The following is a 19,275-nucleotide window of genomic DNA, read 5'->3' as shown; positions in this document are numbered from 1 at the left end:
ATGAATGGTCATACCCATCCATTTAGCAGCAAAAGGTTCTAATTCGAGTCTTTAATAATATATTTTCAATGATTTAGGTATAAATAATTATAATATTATAAATGCCCCTTCTTTTATCTCAAAATTAAACACCGGCACAGCACACTTAGAAAGACCAAAAAAGAAAATATTTATTTTATTTATTTTTGAAAATGTTGACTTAGCTAGCTATTTTAATTTTTTAGAAATGCCACTAGGCTTCCCATCGAGGTTGTAATGTTAAACCGAGAATAAAATGCCAACTTTCAGCTTGTTGGTTGCTTTTAAACTTTAAACCATGGTTAAAATCATTCCTGGAACAATATTGAGGGAGACTGCCGGAAATGTAGAAAGATACCTTGGTGACATTGGTTAACATGATTGCCTTGTTTGTAAAGTAACAATGTTTCTCCTCTTTTCTAGGTATACAATAGAATTGATTAAAATTTTGAATTGTGGATATCTTTTCATATTATGTTTCACAAAACCCACTAACAATCACTATGGACCATGCATAGAACTCATGATCATATTTTTATCATTACTTCTTTACATATAATTAAACTTTATCTGAATGATGCAAGGATGGAAAATCTAAGGATGAGTCTCAGTGTAATGGTAAAGTTGCTCCAGATAGTGTAATAGTAAGGTTGCTCTATTGTGATCTGGAGGTTATAATTTCGAGATATGAAAACACATCTAACTCTTTTCAAGCCTTGCCAGGGCAAAAACAATGTGTAATGAAAAATTCTCTCTTCCCCTAATGCTGGCCCACAACTTAGACTATTAGCCACCTTAACACCAATTGTTTGCACCATTTGACAGGAGGCAATTTTCATGTGCATGAAACGAGTGCCGAATAGCACATTTCCATTAGGGACATAGGTATAAACTTATACTAGCTAGAAAATAAAGCATGTTGCCTAATTTTAGAAAGTCTGATCCCTTGATAGAATCTTGAACTTTTAATTAAATTTTAATACTTCATTAATACAACTATCTTTATAGTTTAGGAACGCCTTGGTGGCATCGACTGATTAGATCCACTTGTGTTTGACTGTATGTATCTCTTATGAAACTGCAAGCAATGCAAATAGGATCCTTTTTGTCTCTCAAGCTTTTTTATTATTATTATTTTTAGAAGAACAGGGAGGGGCTTCTTCTCGTCTACATATTTTGCACTGCAGAGATTGGTACACCATTTGGCTGGTCGCCACGTTGCCGATGTTAGAGATGGACAATTGTCACCCATGTTTGTACCATACCAAACAAGGCAAGTTGAGATATTTGCTAAGCCATCCATCTCTATAAGTCACCTATCCAAACATGCACATGACCATGGTGCAAGACACCTAGTGCATAAGACTCCTTTATAGTGCAAAACTAGAAAAGACTTCAAACAAATAAAAGTTAATGATGGCATATGATGACATGACTAGATCTGTTTATGCACCGAGCCAAGTTGGGCTCAGATCGGGCTTTACCTAATGATCAATACAATTATTTAGGCCTGGCCCATCTTTCCCTTCAAGCCTACCTTGCAAGCCCAAGCCCTCAAGCCCTTACTCAGGCTCGAAGCTTTGGGCTAAATCTGAGACTTTATCTCTTTTTAAAAAAATTCCCAAAATGCTTTAAAATATTTTTAAAAATATTAAATATAAAATATATATCATATTTATTATCTCATTTAGTTGACATATCAATAATAATTATCAATTAAGTGTAAAAATCTATAAAATATAAATAAACAACATAAGAAAAATAATCTTGAAGTCTGAGCTTCGCCCATTTATTAAACAGGCATATTTTCTAGGCGAAGCCGGGGCCAGCCCATTAGGCATAAAATTTTTGCCCAATCCTGCCCAAAAGGCTTGGGCGTGAGCGGCCGGGCAGGCCACTAGCCCGTGAACAAGTCTTGATGGGATAAAAATTAACTTGTTCGCATACAAGAATGCTCGCATTCACTTATCATCTATTCCATGCACACTAGCATACACCTAAGCGGCAAAAGTTGTGAATGTAGGGCCAAAACTGCTAGTCCCTTGAAAATCCAAATGCTGTGAGGCATGCTCCTACAGCTATTGGGTGGTCCCCCAAACAACTGACCCCATTGAAGGGCACTATGTGGGACTATTTATTCACACCAAGGTATTGCTTCACGCAATCTTAGCCAACCTAAATGTTGAAATATTTGAAGAAGAAAAGAGAAAAAAATAGTGATTTTATTTTCCTGTTTCATCGCATTCGATATATCTCAAAACTTATATATACTCGTATATATGATCATGCTAACAAAGAAAAATATTATGGGTGATACAGGTTGTTATGTGATCTCTAAAATCACTCTAATAAAATCATGCTAACAAAAATATATATATATATATATATGTTAATATAGGACCACGCTAATAAAAAAAAATTATGGGCGTTGCAGGTTATTACGTGATCTCTAAAATTATGTTAATATCCTCCCTCAAACTTAAGATGGTTCTGTAGGTGCCAACTTGAGTTTGGAAACTAGATTATGAATGTACCTATAAACTGTAGATCAAAAGCTGAAGTAGCAGCTCAAAAACTGACATGATAGACTAGAAGCTGACATAGCAACTCAGAGGCTGACGTGGTGATAGATCAAGAGCTGATGTGGCAACATAGAGCATGATATGACATAACATAAGCTATTATAGTAGCTTAGAAGCCAATGAGTAGATAGGAGTTGACATAACAACTTGGAGGCTAATATGATAGACTGATGTGTCAAATTAATGTGCCGATACAGAATTTGATATGGAAAAATGGAAGCTAGCATAGCATCTTAGAAATTAATACGACAAATTAGAAAATTAATATGGCAAACAGATGTGTTTGGCAATACTGATATAGCAAACTGACACAACAGACTAATGCGTCCATTGATATGACTGACTAACATAATAAACTAGTGTATCTGTCCATGTGTCTGATTGACATGACAGATTGATGTGTTTGCTGATGTGGCTGATTGATTTGTCTGATAATGTGGAAATGAGAAGACACATAGAAGATGGTAGTTGCAATGAGAACAGAGCTTCGAGAGAAAACAACCGAAAGTCGACGATCCTTGTAGATGGAGGCATCATGAAAGAGGAGTAAGAAACCTCGAATTCGACGATGAAAGAATCGGAGGTAACAAATAAAATTGAAGATAGAGAGAAAGGGCCTGAGTGATTGAGAGAAGAGACGACCGAAGATCTAAAGTTGGGGAGAAAAGTGGTGGAAAAGAGTTATGGATCTATAGAAAATAAAAAATCTCCGGATATTAATCTACCAAAAATAGAAAATATACTGATCTACCAAGAAATATGAGATCTTCGAATGATGATTCACTAGAAAATAGAGGATCTGTAGGAAAATAGAGGATATGCGGATCCACTGAAAAATAGAAAATCTTCGGATGTTGATTCACTCAGAAACAGATATTGATAGATTGGCAATGGGGGATCTTCAAAGCTTCTAGATATGGCAATGACGGCTACAAAAAAGGCGGAAGAGATGGTGACAACAAATTAGATGATCGGTGGTTTTGATACGATGTTGAAATCTTGGCAGAAGAAAAGAAAAACAAGAGAGAAAAAAAAGAGAAAAGTGATTTTATTTCTTTATTCCATCACATTTTGTACATCTCAAAGGTTATATATACTCGTATATATAAGAAAAATAATATAGGCTGATATGTGATCACGCTAACAAAGAAAAATATTATGGGCGATACAGGTTGTTATGTGATCCCTAAAATTATTTTGACAAAATCATGCTAAGAATAGAAGATAATATAGGTTGACACAGGATTACGCTAATAAAAAAAATGCTATGTTGGAGTATTTATTCTCATATGAAGGTATTACTTTAGGCAATCTTAGCCAACCCAAACTTAATGATGAAGTGACCAACCCACTAGGAAAGCTTTCCATGGGACTAGAGACGGTATTGGAAAACATGTTGTGCATGAGCACAGAGATGGAACCCCATCTATCTGCAAATGGAATTTCCAAGGCCTTGTTCTTTAAGGAATTAATGTTGGGATCTCGTCAAGTTGTGGCCCACATTGACAAATGGCGTCAATATGGCCCATGAATCAAGGTATGATTTATAATTCATTAAGTTAATCATTCCATCAATTAAAAGATGCAAGGCGCCAAAAAAAAAACCACTCAATTTTTCTCAAGCATTTTCCAACATAAGTCAGCTTCTGCTTCTTGATTAGCAAGGAACAACCATTAAGCAAGAGGATTTAATCTATCGAATTGTGTGTAGCCCCATATGCTTCTCATCTCTAAGGACTTTTTATATCTTTCAAGCCATAATCTCCAAATAACTTTTATTAAGGTGAATAACTATAAGACACACATAGAAACCTCTAGAGTTCTTTGTCCTCCTTGGTGCAACCAGGAACCCCATGAGTTTATGGAGACGATTCTTCTGTATTTCTCTTCCACTTCTGTTGCTAAATATTCTGTATATTTTATTCTTCGATCGATAAAACTGGAGGAAGTGTCTCATTAATTTCCTCTATTGTTCTTTGACAAAAAAAGACTAGAAATCTAATTGAGGAATTAAGTAGGGTGATGTTGATGATGAAAAAGGAGGTCATTCACTAGCTGGCCACTCACTAATAAATGTAAGGGTTCTCTTCTTTCCACTAGTCCTTTACCTGTGACTCTATTCCAACATAAGAGACACTCGAATCTCTAGATGCTTAAACTAGTTTTAAAGTAGAAAAAGGATAGAGAGTGGCCCATGTGGAAGATAAGGCAGATGAGTCATCCAACCATTCAAAACCAATACCTTACATAAAGGGCTCTCTCTTTCAACCAGTAAGGTCTTTGTCTGGCTAAATGGAAGGGCGAGGGGTGGGACCCAGAGGGCAAGGTTATCAGCATGAGGCACCCATCCACTTCGAGAGGCTTGGCCGGCATTATCTTGAAGAGCACCAAAGAGCCAATGGGATCTGAAGTCGAAGTTTCTACTTGGTGGACAATCTTGCATTGGATTCGTCTCAGAAGTCTACTGATAAAGAGAACAAGGAAGCGCATCAAAACTCATATATTAGGTAGAGGGAAGATCTATGCAAAAACTGGCATCTAAAATCTGATGCATGGAATTGATAGAATGGTGCTGGCGATCCACACATAATGCTCTTTAACTTCCAAGTTGCACCAAGAGGTCGGTCGGTATGCAAGGCAGCATTGTGACCAGGATGTGATGGCTTGTTTGAGAGAAAATTATATCACATAAGTCACTTTAAATAAGAAATTAATTATATCCTACACGGCTTACACCATGCACCACATCAATCACCTTGTCTCTTTTTCGTGATCTTTTTCATCATGCGCTCATTTCAATGATTGGCTCATAAAAAGAAGACGAGCTGATTAGCATGGTGTATAGCCATGCTGGTTACGCAGTGTAGGGTGTAATTTACACCTTAAATGCATGCTCGAAGCTTGATGTATGTTTGCCAAAGTATTCATAACATCGACCTAACGCGGCTTGCATTAGCAAAAATTTGATTAATTCTTCCATTTTGGTGGAGATAACTACCCTTATCCTCACTTTGGACACTATAGTGCTGCCATGCATGGAGGGTGAGGTGTGACTTCACCCCACCACTAAGGGCACAATTGCACCAAATATGTACCTTTTTCATAAACTATATATCTAAAAGCTGTACGTGATTAAAAGGTCATGACATGCAATGCGGCCTTATTGCTATGGAGATAGGCATGGTTTATGGAATGATCATGCCTTTGTCTTCTCAAAAAAGAAAAGAAAGTGCCCTAGACATCCACTCTAGGTGTGACCACCTATGGTCAATGACATTACTCCCCATATGAATTCCCTAGTCTCTGGTGAACGGGATGCCTTTTTGGAGCTCTTTTCTGGATGTCTCAAGCATTGCTCCATTGATAGATTAAAGTGCCTTTATTCACCACATAAAACAGTACCTAGGTCTATACCTATCCTACAACCTCCATCCGAAACACTAGATGATTGATGGCACTAAAAGGCTTGCACAGCCATGTGTCATTATAAACAATTAAGCACTTGTATTCACTTGTTTTTTTTTTTTTGAGTCATTTTTTGGATCATTAGCAATTTTTTTATCACTTGCAAAGTACAATATTATTCTAGATTTTCAAAAAGATGCAAGTCAATTAGGAAACACAATCTAGCGACCAGACTGCATAGAACTAGAACTATAGAATAGTATCAATCAGCATAAATTTGGTTACAGATGAAGATAGCAAAGCCCTTGCCTGTGCCTCAATTACTTCAGCTAAACATGCATTAGATTTAATGTTAGCCTGGCTTTTTGGCAGAATATTAATGTTAGTTCGGCTTGCAGCTCAGCTGCAGTAACTGAACTTGCACATTCTGCTACTTAAATTATCATCTAATAGTTAGAAAAATTAACTCTAATATGGTAGATTTTCCATGGAGAAAAGTAGCCCAGCTGATAAATGCGAGTCTCTCTCTCTGTATAGTATGAGAGTGGTACTGTGGTACTGTTTAAAGTTTCTCCTGGCTAGAAAGCGAAGGCCCACCTTCCACTATGCTCACTTTTTTTGGTAGTACATATCATGTGCTAATTTGTCTAGAGGGCCGTCAACCTTGCGTTAACATGAAGCTGAGTCTGACCTTGTACTGTTGCACTGCGAGCAGTTTGCAGATAAGGAATAGAATGGACAAGGTGATCTTGATAAGGAGAAATAATGGTGGTCCTTCAGGAATCAAGTCTATATATACCACCAACAAAGAAGAAGAGGGAAAGAAAGTGGAAAGAAAAAAGTGAACATGTGAGGACAGGAGTGAAAGGGTCAATCCCCATCAACGGTCATGGTAAGAGAAGGAAGTGGTGAAGAAAATAACTGGAAGAATGGAGTGAAGTGGTGTGCTTTTCTGGTGGGAATTTAGGTGGATGCGGCTACAAGACGGGGAGGGACCAAAAGCAGTGGGCACTATGAGGGAGGGGGCATGTGATCAGACTCTTGTGAACGTCATCCATTTCCTGCCGTCAGTACTCTTATGTTGGTTTTCTATTGACCATTTATTTCACTTTTCATGCATCCTGGGTCCTATGATCATCTATTAATTCACTTTACATGTTGTAAGTGCCATGGTTCCCATGACTAGATTGTTAGGAAGCATCATCTGAGCTTGGTTAAAGATGAACTAACTGTGCCCTTATCTGAGGATATGTATAAACTTTAGTAAAAGCTAAGCTTAAGTTTGTAAGCCTAATGTATTCATAACGATGCACCTATCTAATTGTAGTATGCTCATCTATAATTAATGAGAAGTTCATTAAAGATCTCATGATTCTTTTGATAGGTGCGTTTAGTTTATATATCAAAAAAAAAATTCTATGGCAAAATTGTGGTAAATGTTGGACTGTAGTTCTTGTTTTGAGCATAAAGTGCTACTAAAAATTTTTACATACAGTGTATTTAGCTTTTATTGCGATTCTGATCAGGAATCTCATTTTATCAGGATAAGTGGAAATAAAGAAACAAAAATTTTATATGTGATTGGACTTTACCTAACTTCTATAGGGCTGGGTTACTGGTGGGGCCAGAGAAGAGCAAATGCCTCTCCTTCTTCTTACAATTGCAAAAACCTAATGCTGCCACTCATTTGGTTCGAAGGATATGGCTATTTTTTGAAGGAAAATTTAGTCTCTCTGAATTGTTCAGCATTGGCGAGTATATTTTGATTCTTATTGAGTCATCATATGCATAACCAGGATTGATCCTAACAACGGTTATAGTTGAAGCTATTTCATCTAACAAGATTAAAACTCTCCTACTAGAACTCTATAAACGTGCATTATCAGAATTCTATCTTGATCTTTGATCATATCTCGCATTTAGAGTACCCCTTTTTACTCTCTCCCTCCAAATACATCTTATCCATTGGGTATCACAACCAAGGGTCTTAAACATGAACTTTCATTTAGAGATTAGTGTTGTTTTGGTACTGGTTTCATGATTGAGGTCATTCAAAAATAAGTTGCTTATTTCAAGAACAATTCTTTGTCACACTAGATCGGTGCCTATGGCAATGTTGACTATAGGAATGCAACTTGTGAAACAATATCTATTGGCTTATCTCTGGTTTGCTAGAGGCGACTCTATCATAGTCATTTCTTAGATTAATGGCATGAGAGCTCTATATATATATATTGGTAGAATTAAAATTGTGGTATTCTAAATAGCAACTTTTTAACCGTCTCCAATCCTTACAAAAGGTGATCAAATAGATAGCCATGTAGAATGATGGGTTGTTTTACTAATTGAAGCATTATTTGGAAATGTAACTTTCCATCTAGTCCAGGAGCCAAACACTACTTGTAGTCTGTATGGCCATTTTAAAAAGGGTTCACACTCCTCTTATACCTTATCATTTACAACCCCCAAATGGCATATATATCAAGATAGCGACTTTTTAAGCGTCTCTTATCCTTAGAGAAGGTGATCAAATAGATAACCATGTAGAATGATGGTTTGTTTTACTAATCGAAGCATTATTTGGACATGTAACTTTCCATCTAGTCCAAGAGCCAAACACTACTTGTAGTCTGCATGGCCATTTTTAAAAAGGTTCACCCTCCTCTACCTTACCACCTACAACCCCCACATGGCCACATCCTCAAAGAGTGGGGAAAAAAAGAAAATGAAGAAGACAAAAAGGGAAGAAGGATGTGAGGGGTAAAATAGCAGGCTTTTATCATCCTTTCATATTTATAGCATTTTAAATTTAATTGTTGATACAATGAAATCTTTTTTTTCCCCCTATGCAGTAAAGTTAGTTTTTGCATATAGTTATATTTGTTTATATTTTCTTTATAAATAAACTATTTCTATATATGTTTATATACGAATCGATGATTAAGTAGAAAATGATAATAAAAATTTAAAAATAGCATAAAATTTTAATTCAACAAAAATTTGGACAAAAAATGGTAGTCAATTGGAACCTCAATTTTTTAAAAAGAAATCCAAAAGGTATAGTTATATTTTTATAATATAAAAGCTAAATTTCTGATCCAACATGATCACAATTACGAAGATGTCTCGTCCAATCAAGAGATTTTGTCTTTGTATTCTATATCCTCTCTATTTTTTTTTTGCTCTCCTTCACCTCTTGGTCCTATGTACGTCACCTCTCATTTTAATCTTTCATGAAATTGCGGCCAAGCACCTCCAACGGCCACATTTTCATTTGGCCATGCAACTCCTTGCAATCCACGTGAGACGGTCTTCTTATATGCCAACTTTAATTAGTATCTTCAAACCTTAAAAGTGATACTAAAAATTTTCAATATAATGTTATTGAGTCCACTTGAAAATTAAACTAGCAAAGCAGCTTGGCTCTCCAAATTTTCGAGCCAATGCAAACCTTGATTCACTATGTACAGATAATTATTATTATTATTATTATTATTATTATTATGATAAATTATATTTTATTATATCAATTTAGAGTAAATATATTCATAAAAATTAGAAAATAAAATATACAAAAATTTAAATAAAAATATCTATCACAACAATGCACAATATCAATCATGTTATCTCATATGAACGTAAACATGTTTTTATTCATAAGAATCTTGGTTATAGGCGCCAGCTTTTCTAAAAGAAAATAAAAGTAATTTAAGTGCCAATTATGCCAATACGGCCAGTTTCATTTAGAAAAGTATTACTTTCTTTTCACTTTTTCTACGACAAAAATGAGTGGTTGCAATTTATGGAACAGAAGTATAAATGGAGCTACCCACAGAATTCTGTTCCCAGGATTTCTGGCCGTCGATGGTTGTCCTCCAATGAGGCGAAGGTCACGCTACTCGTGAGCCATTGGAAAAAGAGGGAACTTTCAGTCAATCATGGTGAGCAAAAGGAAGCTTTGTCTTTGCAGGTTGCCAGGTACGGTGATGCCGGGTTTCGGACTGAGGTGGCCTTTTGAGGGGCAAACTGATTGATTGCACGGGACAGTTGATTTGATAGGCCAATCGGCTGCTGACTCATACTCTCCAATTTTGTGGAGTGTCACCAGCCGTTTGGTTACTATATTAAGCTTCATCCTATAAACTTAAAAATGAGATTATAAAGTAAGTGCATGGATACAAAAGTTTCGAAGTATAGAGATTTTTTTTCCCTAAAAATATAGAAAAATAGTCTTGTTTAAATAAGAGGCTACATTAACAAGCCTCAGCCCAAATACAGCTGCTCAAGTGGAGACTAGCGTATAGTATCGTCGGACGTATAAAAGGCTATCCAATTTATGGTACTCTTGATCTTACCGTCAACTTGGTTGTTTTTGAAGAAGGTGAACAAGGAAATAAGTTTCGAGATATCTAATTATAATTGATGAGCATCCTTCTTTTGATTCGTTCGGCTGGTTATCTAAGTATTATTTTTGAATCTCCTTCCAATACTATTTTATCTACTCTAAGGATAAAAGTAGCATGGATTAGATCTTCCCATACAACTTTCAATTTAATCGAAGAAATCGCGGTACTGTAAAGATGAATCTTGCTTGCAGCCATAAAAAATGAGTAAAAGTTTTATGTAAAAAAATCAATACCATCATTCGGTGCTCTTTTCTCCCCACTATCATCAAGTTAATTTTAAGAAGGCTAGAGGATGAGAACTTTCAAGTAAGCTGTATCACTTGAGAAGGTGAAAAAAACTAGAAAAATAAAGTTCCATGTTTTCCTAGCTATGGAGCTCCTTCCTCGAGCATGCTACGAGCATGAATTCAAAAGCAGGAGAAATAGTTTATTTCATAGGTTTCTACCTGTTGCAAGCATGGCCTCTTCTGTTTGAAAAACATGATTAGCGCATGTTGTAGCCCTATATATATGTATATTCTAATTTTAAATTTATTTCTTATATTTTATATATATATAATATAATTTTTATGTTTAAACTTAGCCTAGTCTATTTAGTCTAGTCTATTAAAGTTCAATTCTATATAAAATAAAATTTTATGTTTAGATATAGCTCAGTCGATTTAGTTCAATCCATTAAACATCAACTCAATAAACCGAATCGAAGCGAATCAAAATTTTTAGATTGATTTCAAATGATTCTTATAAAGTATCAGTTCAATTTCGATTTTGATATCAAACAATCGGTTTAAATTGCTTTAATTTCAAATATATATCTCCAAACCAATCCGACACACACACCAGTACTCCCCACACTGTTATTCTTGTTGGCAAATGATAATTGTACCTTGGAGTTTCATGCTAGGCTGGTGAAGGCATGGATTTTCTTACAATGGGGCCATATTGCTATTTAATAAAGAATTATTTTGCAAATGATGATCAGATTCGTTAGCTCCCTACCATCAAACCTAGTTTATTAGGAGCTTTTATATGTTCTTGACACAACATCAATAAAAAAATGCAAATTATGGAGGTCTTTGTCGTCGAGTTATGACTTATGACTCTTCAACCAATTAAAGAGACGAAGTTCCATGAGGGAAGACCAGAATTGCCCAAGTTTTTATTATCTCTGGTGATGGATGATGAGGGGAACAAGTCCTAGGTGGATATATTTTTAACCCAAAACAAATAGCAAGTAGTTCGTACCATTTTTTTCTCTAGAATTTCGTGCCAGTGTCCTCGCACCCATGTGAAAGTGAGGGAGGGACGGGACAGTTTCTCAGAGCCTTGTACCCCCTGGTAGGTCATTTATACCTTTATCTCTGCCCCATCTCTAAAGATATGGAAAAAAAAAAAAAAAAAAAACTTTGAAGGCATTTTTAAAATAAATTATAAAAAGCTCCTTAGGGTTACGTTTACTATATTTACATTTATCTATAATAAAAAATTAAAATTATCTTTAGATAGACAGGACTTAGAGGAGAATACACATTTTTTTAAAAAAAATTTGGATGGCTATCATGTCATTTAAAATTATTTTAATTATTTTTTAATTTTTTATTATGATTTTTAGATTTTATTTAAAATTAACGATTTGATTAATATTTTGTTAAATTACGATATAGAATATTAGATAAAATAAATCTTAAAAAGGTAAGGAACGATTTTTCAAACTATATAGTATAAATATAATTTATATATAATCTTGGAAAAAAATTTAGAATTTATTTTTTAAATTTTTAAATGAGAGAATTAAAATTTTTGATGTTACTGTTTTAGACTATGTAAAAGACTTCAACCTATAAATTATATAATTAGTGTACATAATTTATTTTTGTCATAGCTAGCCTCTTTTGCTTTTTTTTATAATAGAAGAAGGAGATGAATCAGAGAAATAATGGACAAAGTTATAGAAATCAGACAACTGGAATGGCTGGCAGAGCTCGATCAATACCACCACTTCCACCATGGTTATTATCAATACTTAACTATTATATCTCTAGGAATCGTGCAAAAATCTATGATGTCTCGATTTCTGAAGTAGAGATGAGGATTGTATAAAAGAGTATCGCCTATGCAAAAAATATAATAAGAGCTGACAGTATCAAACTTGAGGGGGGATTCAGCGACGATGACTGGCTGGATTCAGAATCTGATGGAAGCATGGGAAGCATCTGCTATTGTAGAATATCTGCAAGATAGTGATGGATCGTGTCGATTTTCTGATCAACCATGTGTATCGGGTAGCGAACAAAGCGGCTGATTGGCTTATCTTCTACGTGGCACAATATCCGGATGGTTGTTTGTGAGATAGATTTGAGGGTCCTCCTTTTTCTTTTTATCTTATTGTATTCTCTAACTTAGTTAAATATATGGTTGCATGATATATTCTATTATAAAAAATAAAAACCCGGTACCTCTGCTCTCAGAGAATAACGAAATAACGGGAAAAACCGGACATGAAAGTGGGTGGAAAGGAGCAGGTGGGGCGAGGTGCACTACTTTAATTTTATCTAGATCTAATTAGGGACATCTGAGGATCCACAGGGTCATGGCCTGTTCTCACATGGACCGTACTCTAATCGATGTGCATTATAGGCATAAATTCGAATATAAGGATCACTGGATTAATGATAATAGCTTTCCATACGTATAAAGAACAATTCTGCTCAAGTTAGGTGATGTCCGAACTCAACTTTGCTAAGAAGCTACTTGTGATATGGATGATGGGAGGCCTTTTTTTTTTTTTGGTTTGCTGTGTTGCATTGTTATCTAGAGGTAACTCTTTTCCCTTCCAAAAAAGAAGGAACCCTTCTCCACTGGTGGAGAAAAAAAATTAGAAAGTTATATATGCTTTCCACATGGAATTTCTCTAACTCCATATCATTTATATATATCTGAGTGCGCGCACGCGTGTTTGTGTGCGTGTGTTTTTGAAAATCAATATAATTTTTAACCGCCATCAATAACTCACTCTCTATTTCTAATCTATGATTAGAAATTAATAAGATGCATGAGATTTTTGACGGTACTCCTAGTCAATGGTGTAACCAATAAGAAGCAAATATTGCTTCTCAAAGTACACAATTTATATGATTGTCGGTCGGATAAAAGAAAAATCACTCATGTGCCTTTATGTGCTAACACTACTTCTAATCAGAAAGATGTATATATGAAAGCAGCATCATGTTAGTACCATCCTATGCTGGAACTATATCTCTTGTGCTTGATAAGATTTTGAGGAATATATATATATATATATATATATATATATATATATATATATATATATATATATATATATATATATATGACATGTCTTTATGTAAGAAGTCAATCATCAACTAAATCTTCTTCACAAAGGAAACTAACCCAAAAAAGAAAAAAAAGAAAAAGAAAAAGTGGACCCTTTGGTGTAGAGGCCAGAGGAATAGAAGGGAAGGACAGATAAGAAAGATACTGTGGTTTAGATAATTAGCCATAAAAAGCTGGGAGAACAGGAATAAAAGGGTGGGGGAGCAGCAGCAGCCCTCTATCCCACCCCCCCAAATCCCTCTTCCTCCCCCCAGTATATATGCCCCCTCCCTCCTGATGCCTATCTAAGCACCAACCAATCTAGACCAAAAAATTTGAGACGATAGAGATCAATCAGTAGGAAGGGAGTCATATAGAGGGAGATGGGAGGCAGCAGCAACTGGAGCGGCGGCGGCGGACCCGCCGGCAGCAAGCTGCTGGAGATCCTGAACGTGAGGGTGGTCGGAAACCCCGACCGACCGGCGCTGGTGCTGTCCCACGGCTTCGGCACCGACCAGTCGGCGTGGAACCGCGTCGTCCCTTACTTCCAGCGCGACTACCGCATCGTCCTCTACGATCTCGTCTGCGCCGGCAGCGTCAACCCCGACCACTTCGACTTCCGCCGCTACACCACCCTCGATGCCTACGTCGATGACCTCCTCGCCATCCTCGACGCCCTCCGCATCGACCGCTGCTTCTTCGTCGGCCATTCCGTCTCCGCCATGATCGGCATCCTCGCCGCCATCCGCCGCTCCGACGCCTTCCTCAAGCTTATCCTCATCGGCGCCTCTCCCAGGTACGGTATATCATATCTACTAGTTATCTAGGCTACCAGTTTAATTGATCTGGTTTTTTTTTTTTAGCTCGAAAAGAAAGTAAGCTCATCGATTCTATTAATGTTGATGAAGGTTTTTGAATGATAAGGACTATCACGGAGGATTCGAGAAGGGGGAGATAGAGAGGGTGTTCGAGGCGATGGAGTCGAACTACGAGGCCTGGGTGAGGGGGTTTGCGCCGCTGGCGGTGGGAGCGGACGTGCCGGCGGCGGTGAGGGAGTTCAGCCGGACGCTGTTCAACATGCGGCCGGACATCTCCTTGTTCGTGTCGAGGACGGTGTTCAACAGCGACCTGCGGGGGGTGCTGGGTCTGGTGCGGGTGCCCTGCGTCGTCGTCCAGACGGCCAAGGACGTGTCGGTGCCGCTTTCCGTCGCCGCCTACCTCAAGGCCCACCTCGGCGGCCGGACCACCGTCGAGATCCTCAACACCGAAGGCCACCTTCCCCACCTCAGCGCCCCCGCCGCCTTCATCACCGCCCTCCGCCGCTCGCTCTCCCGGTGACCGGCGGCGGTGGTCGTGCAGTCTGGGGCCCGCCCCCCCCCCCCCCCACCGCGGAGGCCACCATTTAATTGATGAAGTGCCGGACTTTTTGGCTGATGACACGTGGAGAATAAGGTGCGGTGCTTGCCGGTTGTGCCTGATAATTTGAGAGAGGACCCCACGTGGAGGTCACGTCATCTCCTTTGTTTTTTTTTCTTCTTTATTTTGTTTGTGCTTATCTTTTTCTCAATGAATAAGGTGGAAGAAACGGTTGGGATTTCCTTATCCTTTACCTTTGAACCTACCTTGGTACAGGAACTTCTTCCGTTCGCAGGAAGAAGAATAGGAAGAGTACAATTAATAGAAAAATAAAAAAATATTTTATATCTAATTAATTTTTTAAAAAATAATATTTTTATAGAAATATTTTTTATATTTTATAGAAAATAAAAATTTTTGTGGAATATAGAAAAATTCAATTGTATTGATTGTAAATTGTGATAATTTTTTTTCCAAAATTCTTGAATAGAATAAGATTTTTTATATTAAAAATATAATAGATATTTCACTTTTTTTAAAAAAAATATATGCTCGACTAAATATAAGCTATTTTAGAATGTTATCACCAACTAAATATTAACTTCTTAGAAAAAAATAATATTGAGTGGAAATTTTTTCCAAGTCCGATCAGAAATATCAAGCAGAAATAGATGTATGAATTTGCCTAGTGATTTGATGACCAGGGTGGCCATAAACTTCAGTTTTCCTTGGGGGGCCACCATTGGTGCAAACCTTATCCCTTTGTGGGGTTCATTGATAGCTTTTACTTTAGGAAGGTGGATGGCTATGAGGGGCAAATTTGGTGGTACCACTGCTTAGGTAGTTTTCTCCCCTTCCTTTGGACTACCTAGGTTTAGTTTAGAATCAGGGCATTCAATAGTCAAGAGGGTGGAGGTTGTAATCTATGGGATTTATGTCAACCTAGATTAGATGCAAATGTCCATCTTTAACCAAGACAACTCATCTTTTAATGGTGGAAGTGAGTCACTTGCGCCGATTTTAGTATAATCTTCTATAGTTCTATCACTGATTCATCTTGACTATAGTTTTATGTGGATGATAGTGCTATGCATCTGCTTGAATTAGAGTTGCTCCCTGCTCTTTTCTTTCAAGCTTTGTCATGATTTCTTAGGTAATGGCTTTGAAAGTAGTGGTCCATGATTCTTGTAGATGAAATTTTTGGACCTACCTTTGGTTTTTGAAATTCCAAACTATCTTCTTTCTTGGCCATGTAATGCCTTCAAAGAGAGCCCAAGGAGAGAAAATTGATATCCTTGCTCTGGTGAGACCATTTGCCCACAAATCTTCTTGTATAGAGTTAGATATGTGTCAGATATTGAGACTTTGAGTAGATACTTGCCTCTAAGCACTAGGGTGACAGCTGATATATCTGACCAACGTGTGATTCTCTAGGATTTGGCATAATGTATTTTTGGACATTGATACAAACCACGTTGCAAGACAATGTTAGAGGGACGGTCAATGTTTAGCCAATACAAGGGATAACTGTTAACTCGGGGCCGGCCCAACCCTTAGGCAAGGCTTTAGCCCCAAAAAGGCCCACTGCAGGAAAGGTCTCAAAGACAAAAAAGAAAGAAAAAAAGATCCTCCTGTGAGTTTGCTTTAGGCCGGCCCACTGCAAGAAAGGCCTCAAATACGAATGGCCTTAGGCCCCCAAATATATTGGGCCACTTCTACGTCAAATTATAGGAGAGATGGCAAGACTCTTGACAACAATTCAACTATTCATCAACATATATATTAAAGTATTAGAATTGTTCTTCGACACAATTGATTACATATTGATCTATCTACAAAGAAGGCACAAGTTGTCAGAAGCCATTCAGGCTATTGCACTGGATAAATCTTAGGTAGTCGTACAGGTTTAAGGAATCCGAATAACATTTTCTAACTAGTTTTTTTAGGTGAAGTTTTGAATTATTACAAATGATATTAGAGCAGATCTGACTAATAGTCCATGTGGACTAAAAAAACACAGCAGCACGTGCCTAGATAGATTAATCACAGACCGAACGTGATCTTTATAATTGAATTTGTGGTATTTGATTTTGGATTTAAATGAATTTGGACTCTTAGCTCAGCAAGGATATTTGGGCTTCAATAAGGATCCATGCGGGCATGAGTTTAGCTATGCACTGCATAGATCTTTGCTACTTATACAAGTTTACTATAAAAATTTTGCATGAGTTCTTGGGTTGTTATACAAGTTTCCCATAAAAAAATTGATTTCCAACCAACCAAATTTGCCATCTTACCCTGGGTACAAGGCATCGAATCCATGTATTCCTGGTGCTCTCAAAATTCTCTAGAAAGCATCCACCAATGTTACACGCTGCAGTATCTGAACCCCCTATGCCTCTTTAAAAAAACTCCCAGCAAGCTCGGCTATATGAGTCGTATCCTTATCCATATTGGAGCATCTGGCATATGAACCATCTACAGACTACAATTATACCTCCACTCTGAAAGAGTGAAGTTGAAGGCAGTTTTCCCCAAGTAGCTTTCCACATAAACTCTTGGGCTCATATTCACTTTCCAGATCATCTAAAATCTTGTGCTTCAATCTCTCATCAATCTGTTCCAGCAGTATAAATTGGTAAGCTTCCTTTCCCACCACCCTGGTAACTGGTAAGATTTTGTTTGCCCCATCCTATTGTATCAGATGCAGAGAATCAATTTTCGGGCTCACTTTGCTATATTTCTTATACTTTTGATTCCTAATCCACCTTCCTTCTTCTGCTTAGAACAGTGTCCCTGATAACTAGGCAATGGAAGCCAGCAATAGGTTCTTTCCCTTTTTAAAGGAATGCTTGTCTCATTTGATCAACGCTCTTACAAACCCATGTTGGAAGCTTGAAAATAGACATGTAATAGGATGGAAGGCTAGGTAAAACCGAATTGATCAAAGCGATTCTACCACCAATAGAAAGAAGATTCCTTCCCAAGATGCTAATCTTGAAGCAAATTTTTCAAGAAGAGACAATCATAGATGTTAGGAGTTTTCCACCACTAAGTGGGAGGCTGAGGTAACTGAAAGGCAAGTGACTCTATCTAAAGTTTATTAGGGTGGCCATACAATTTGTTTCCTCCTCTTCCATGTTGATGCAAATAACTGAGCTTTTGCCAAAATTAATCTTTAATCCAGATGCACTTTCAAAAGCTAGAAAATTTGCTTGGATAGCCAAAGTACAATTCCTTTGTCTTTCACAAAATAAAAGTGTGCCATCCACAAAATGGAGGCTTCATGAACATGAAAAGCTTTGATTGTTGCGAATGCCTTCGACGAGTCCAATGTCTCTGGCTTGCTTAGGAAAATATCTATCACAAGAATGAAAAGAGATGGCGAAAAGGAGTCCCTTTTTCTTAATCCTCACCTACATTTGATCTGATTACCTCGGGAGCTATTAATACAAATTGCAACTAAGGAAGAAGAGAGGAGATTAGAAATCCATAAGAACAATTTTGAAGGAAAAACATCTAGCCTTCATCATATCAAGAACAAAATCCCAACTGATGCTATCAAAAGCTTTCTCAAAGTCCAATTTGCATAGAACTCCTTTGCTCCTTGATCTTTTGCAGTAGGCAAGAGTCTCATGGGCATAAGAAAGTTTTCAACTATAGGTATGCCTCTTATAAATGCTAACTGAGACTCATTCACCAAAATAGGCACATACTTGGCGGGACATGCAGCCAAAAAAAATTGATGATGATTTTATAGAGGCTATTAAGCAGGCTTATAGGATGGAGATCTCGAATTGTGGGGCCTTCATTATTTGGTATGAGAGTCACATAGGCAAAGTTGAATGTAGATAAATCCAATTTGCCTTCATGGAAATTATCAAGTAACACTTGCAAGTCATCACAAACAAGATTCCAGCATCTCTAAAAAATATAAGTGAGAAACTATCAGGATCCAAGCAGAGATTTCTAATACACCGCATTCCTACGAAATCTTTTTGGCTTCTCTTGCTCTTCTTCCTTCTCAATAAATTGAACCCTTCTTTATGCTGACTCTTTAGTTGATTTATCTTCTATGGATAAGTTTCTCTTTAGATAAAATCATGCAGGCAGTCTTTCTCTTACTTAAAAAGTTTACTTGATATGTGACATATAGCTTTATCCTTATATTTTTA

General features: G+C 37.1%; 1 protein-coding gene across 1 annotated transcript; it reads left to right on the top strand.

The window, feature by feature from the left end:
• Positions 1-13,942: 13,942 nt before the first annotated feature.
• Positions 13,943-15,348, top strand: LOC103705302 (strigolactone esterase D14). The gene is made up of 2 exons (XM_008788963.3): positions 13,943-14,540; positions 14,653-15,348. The coding sequence occupies exons 1-2, from the start codon at positions 14,128-14,130 to the stop codon at positions 15,080-15,082; spliced, it is 843 nt and encodes a 280-aa protein (XP_008787185.1). The 5' UTR covers positions 13,943-14,127; the 3' UTR covers positions 15,083-15,348.
• Positions 15,349-19,275: the final 3,927 nt, after the last annotated feature.

Source organism: Phoenix dactylifera, chromosome 6 (genome assembly GCF_009389715.1).
Source record: "Phoenix dactylifera cultivar Barhee BC4 chromosome 6, palm_55x_up_171113_PBpolish2nd_filt_p, whole genome shotgun sequence".
Classification (NCBI taxonomy): Eukaryota; Viridiplantae; Streptophyta; class Magnoliopsida; order Arecales; family Arecaceae; genus Phoenix; species Phoenix dactylifera.
The sequence above is the reverse complement of the archived record's forward strand: the minus strand, read 5'-3'. Positions and strand labels throughout refer to the sequence as shown.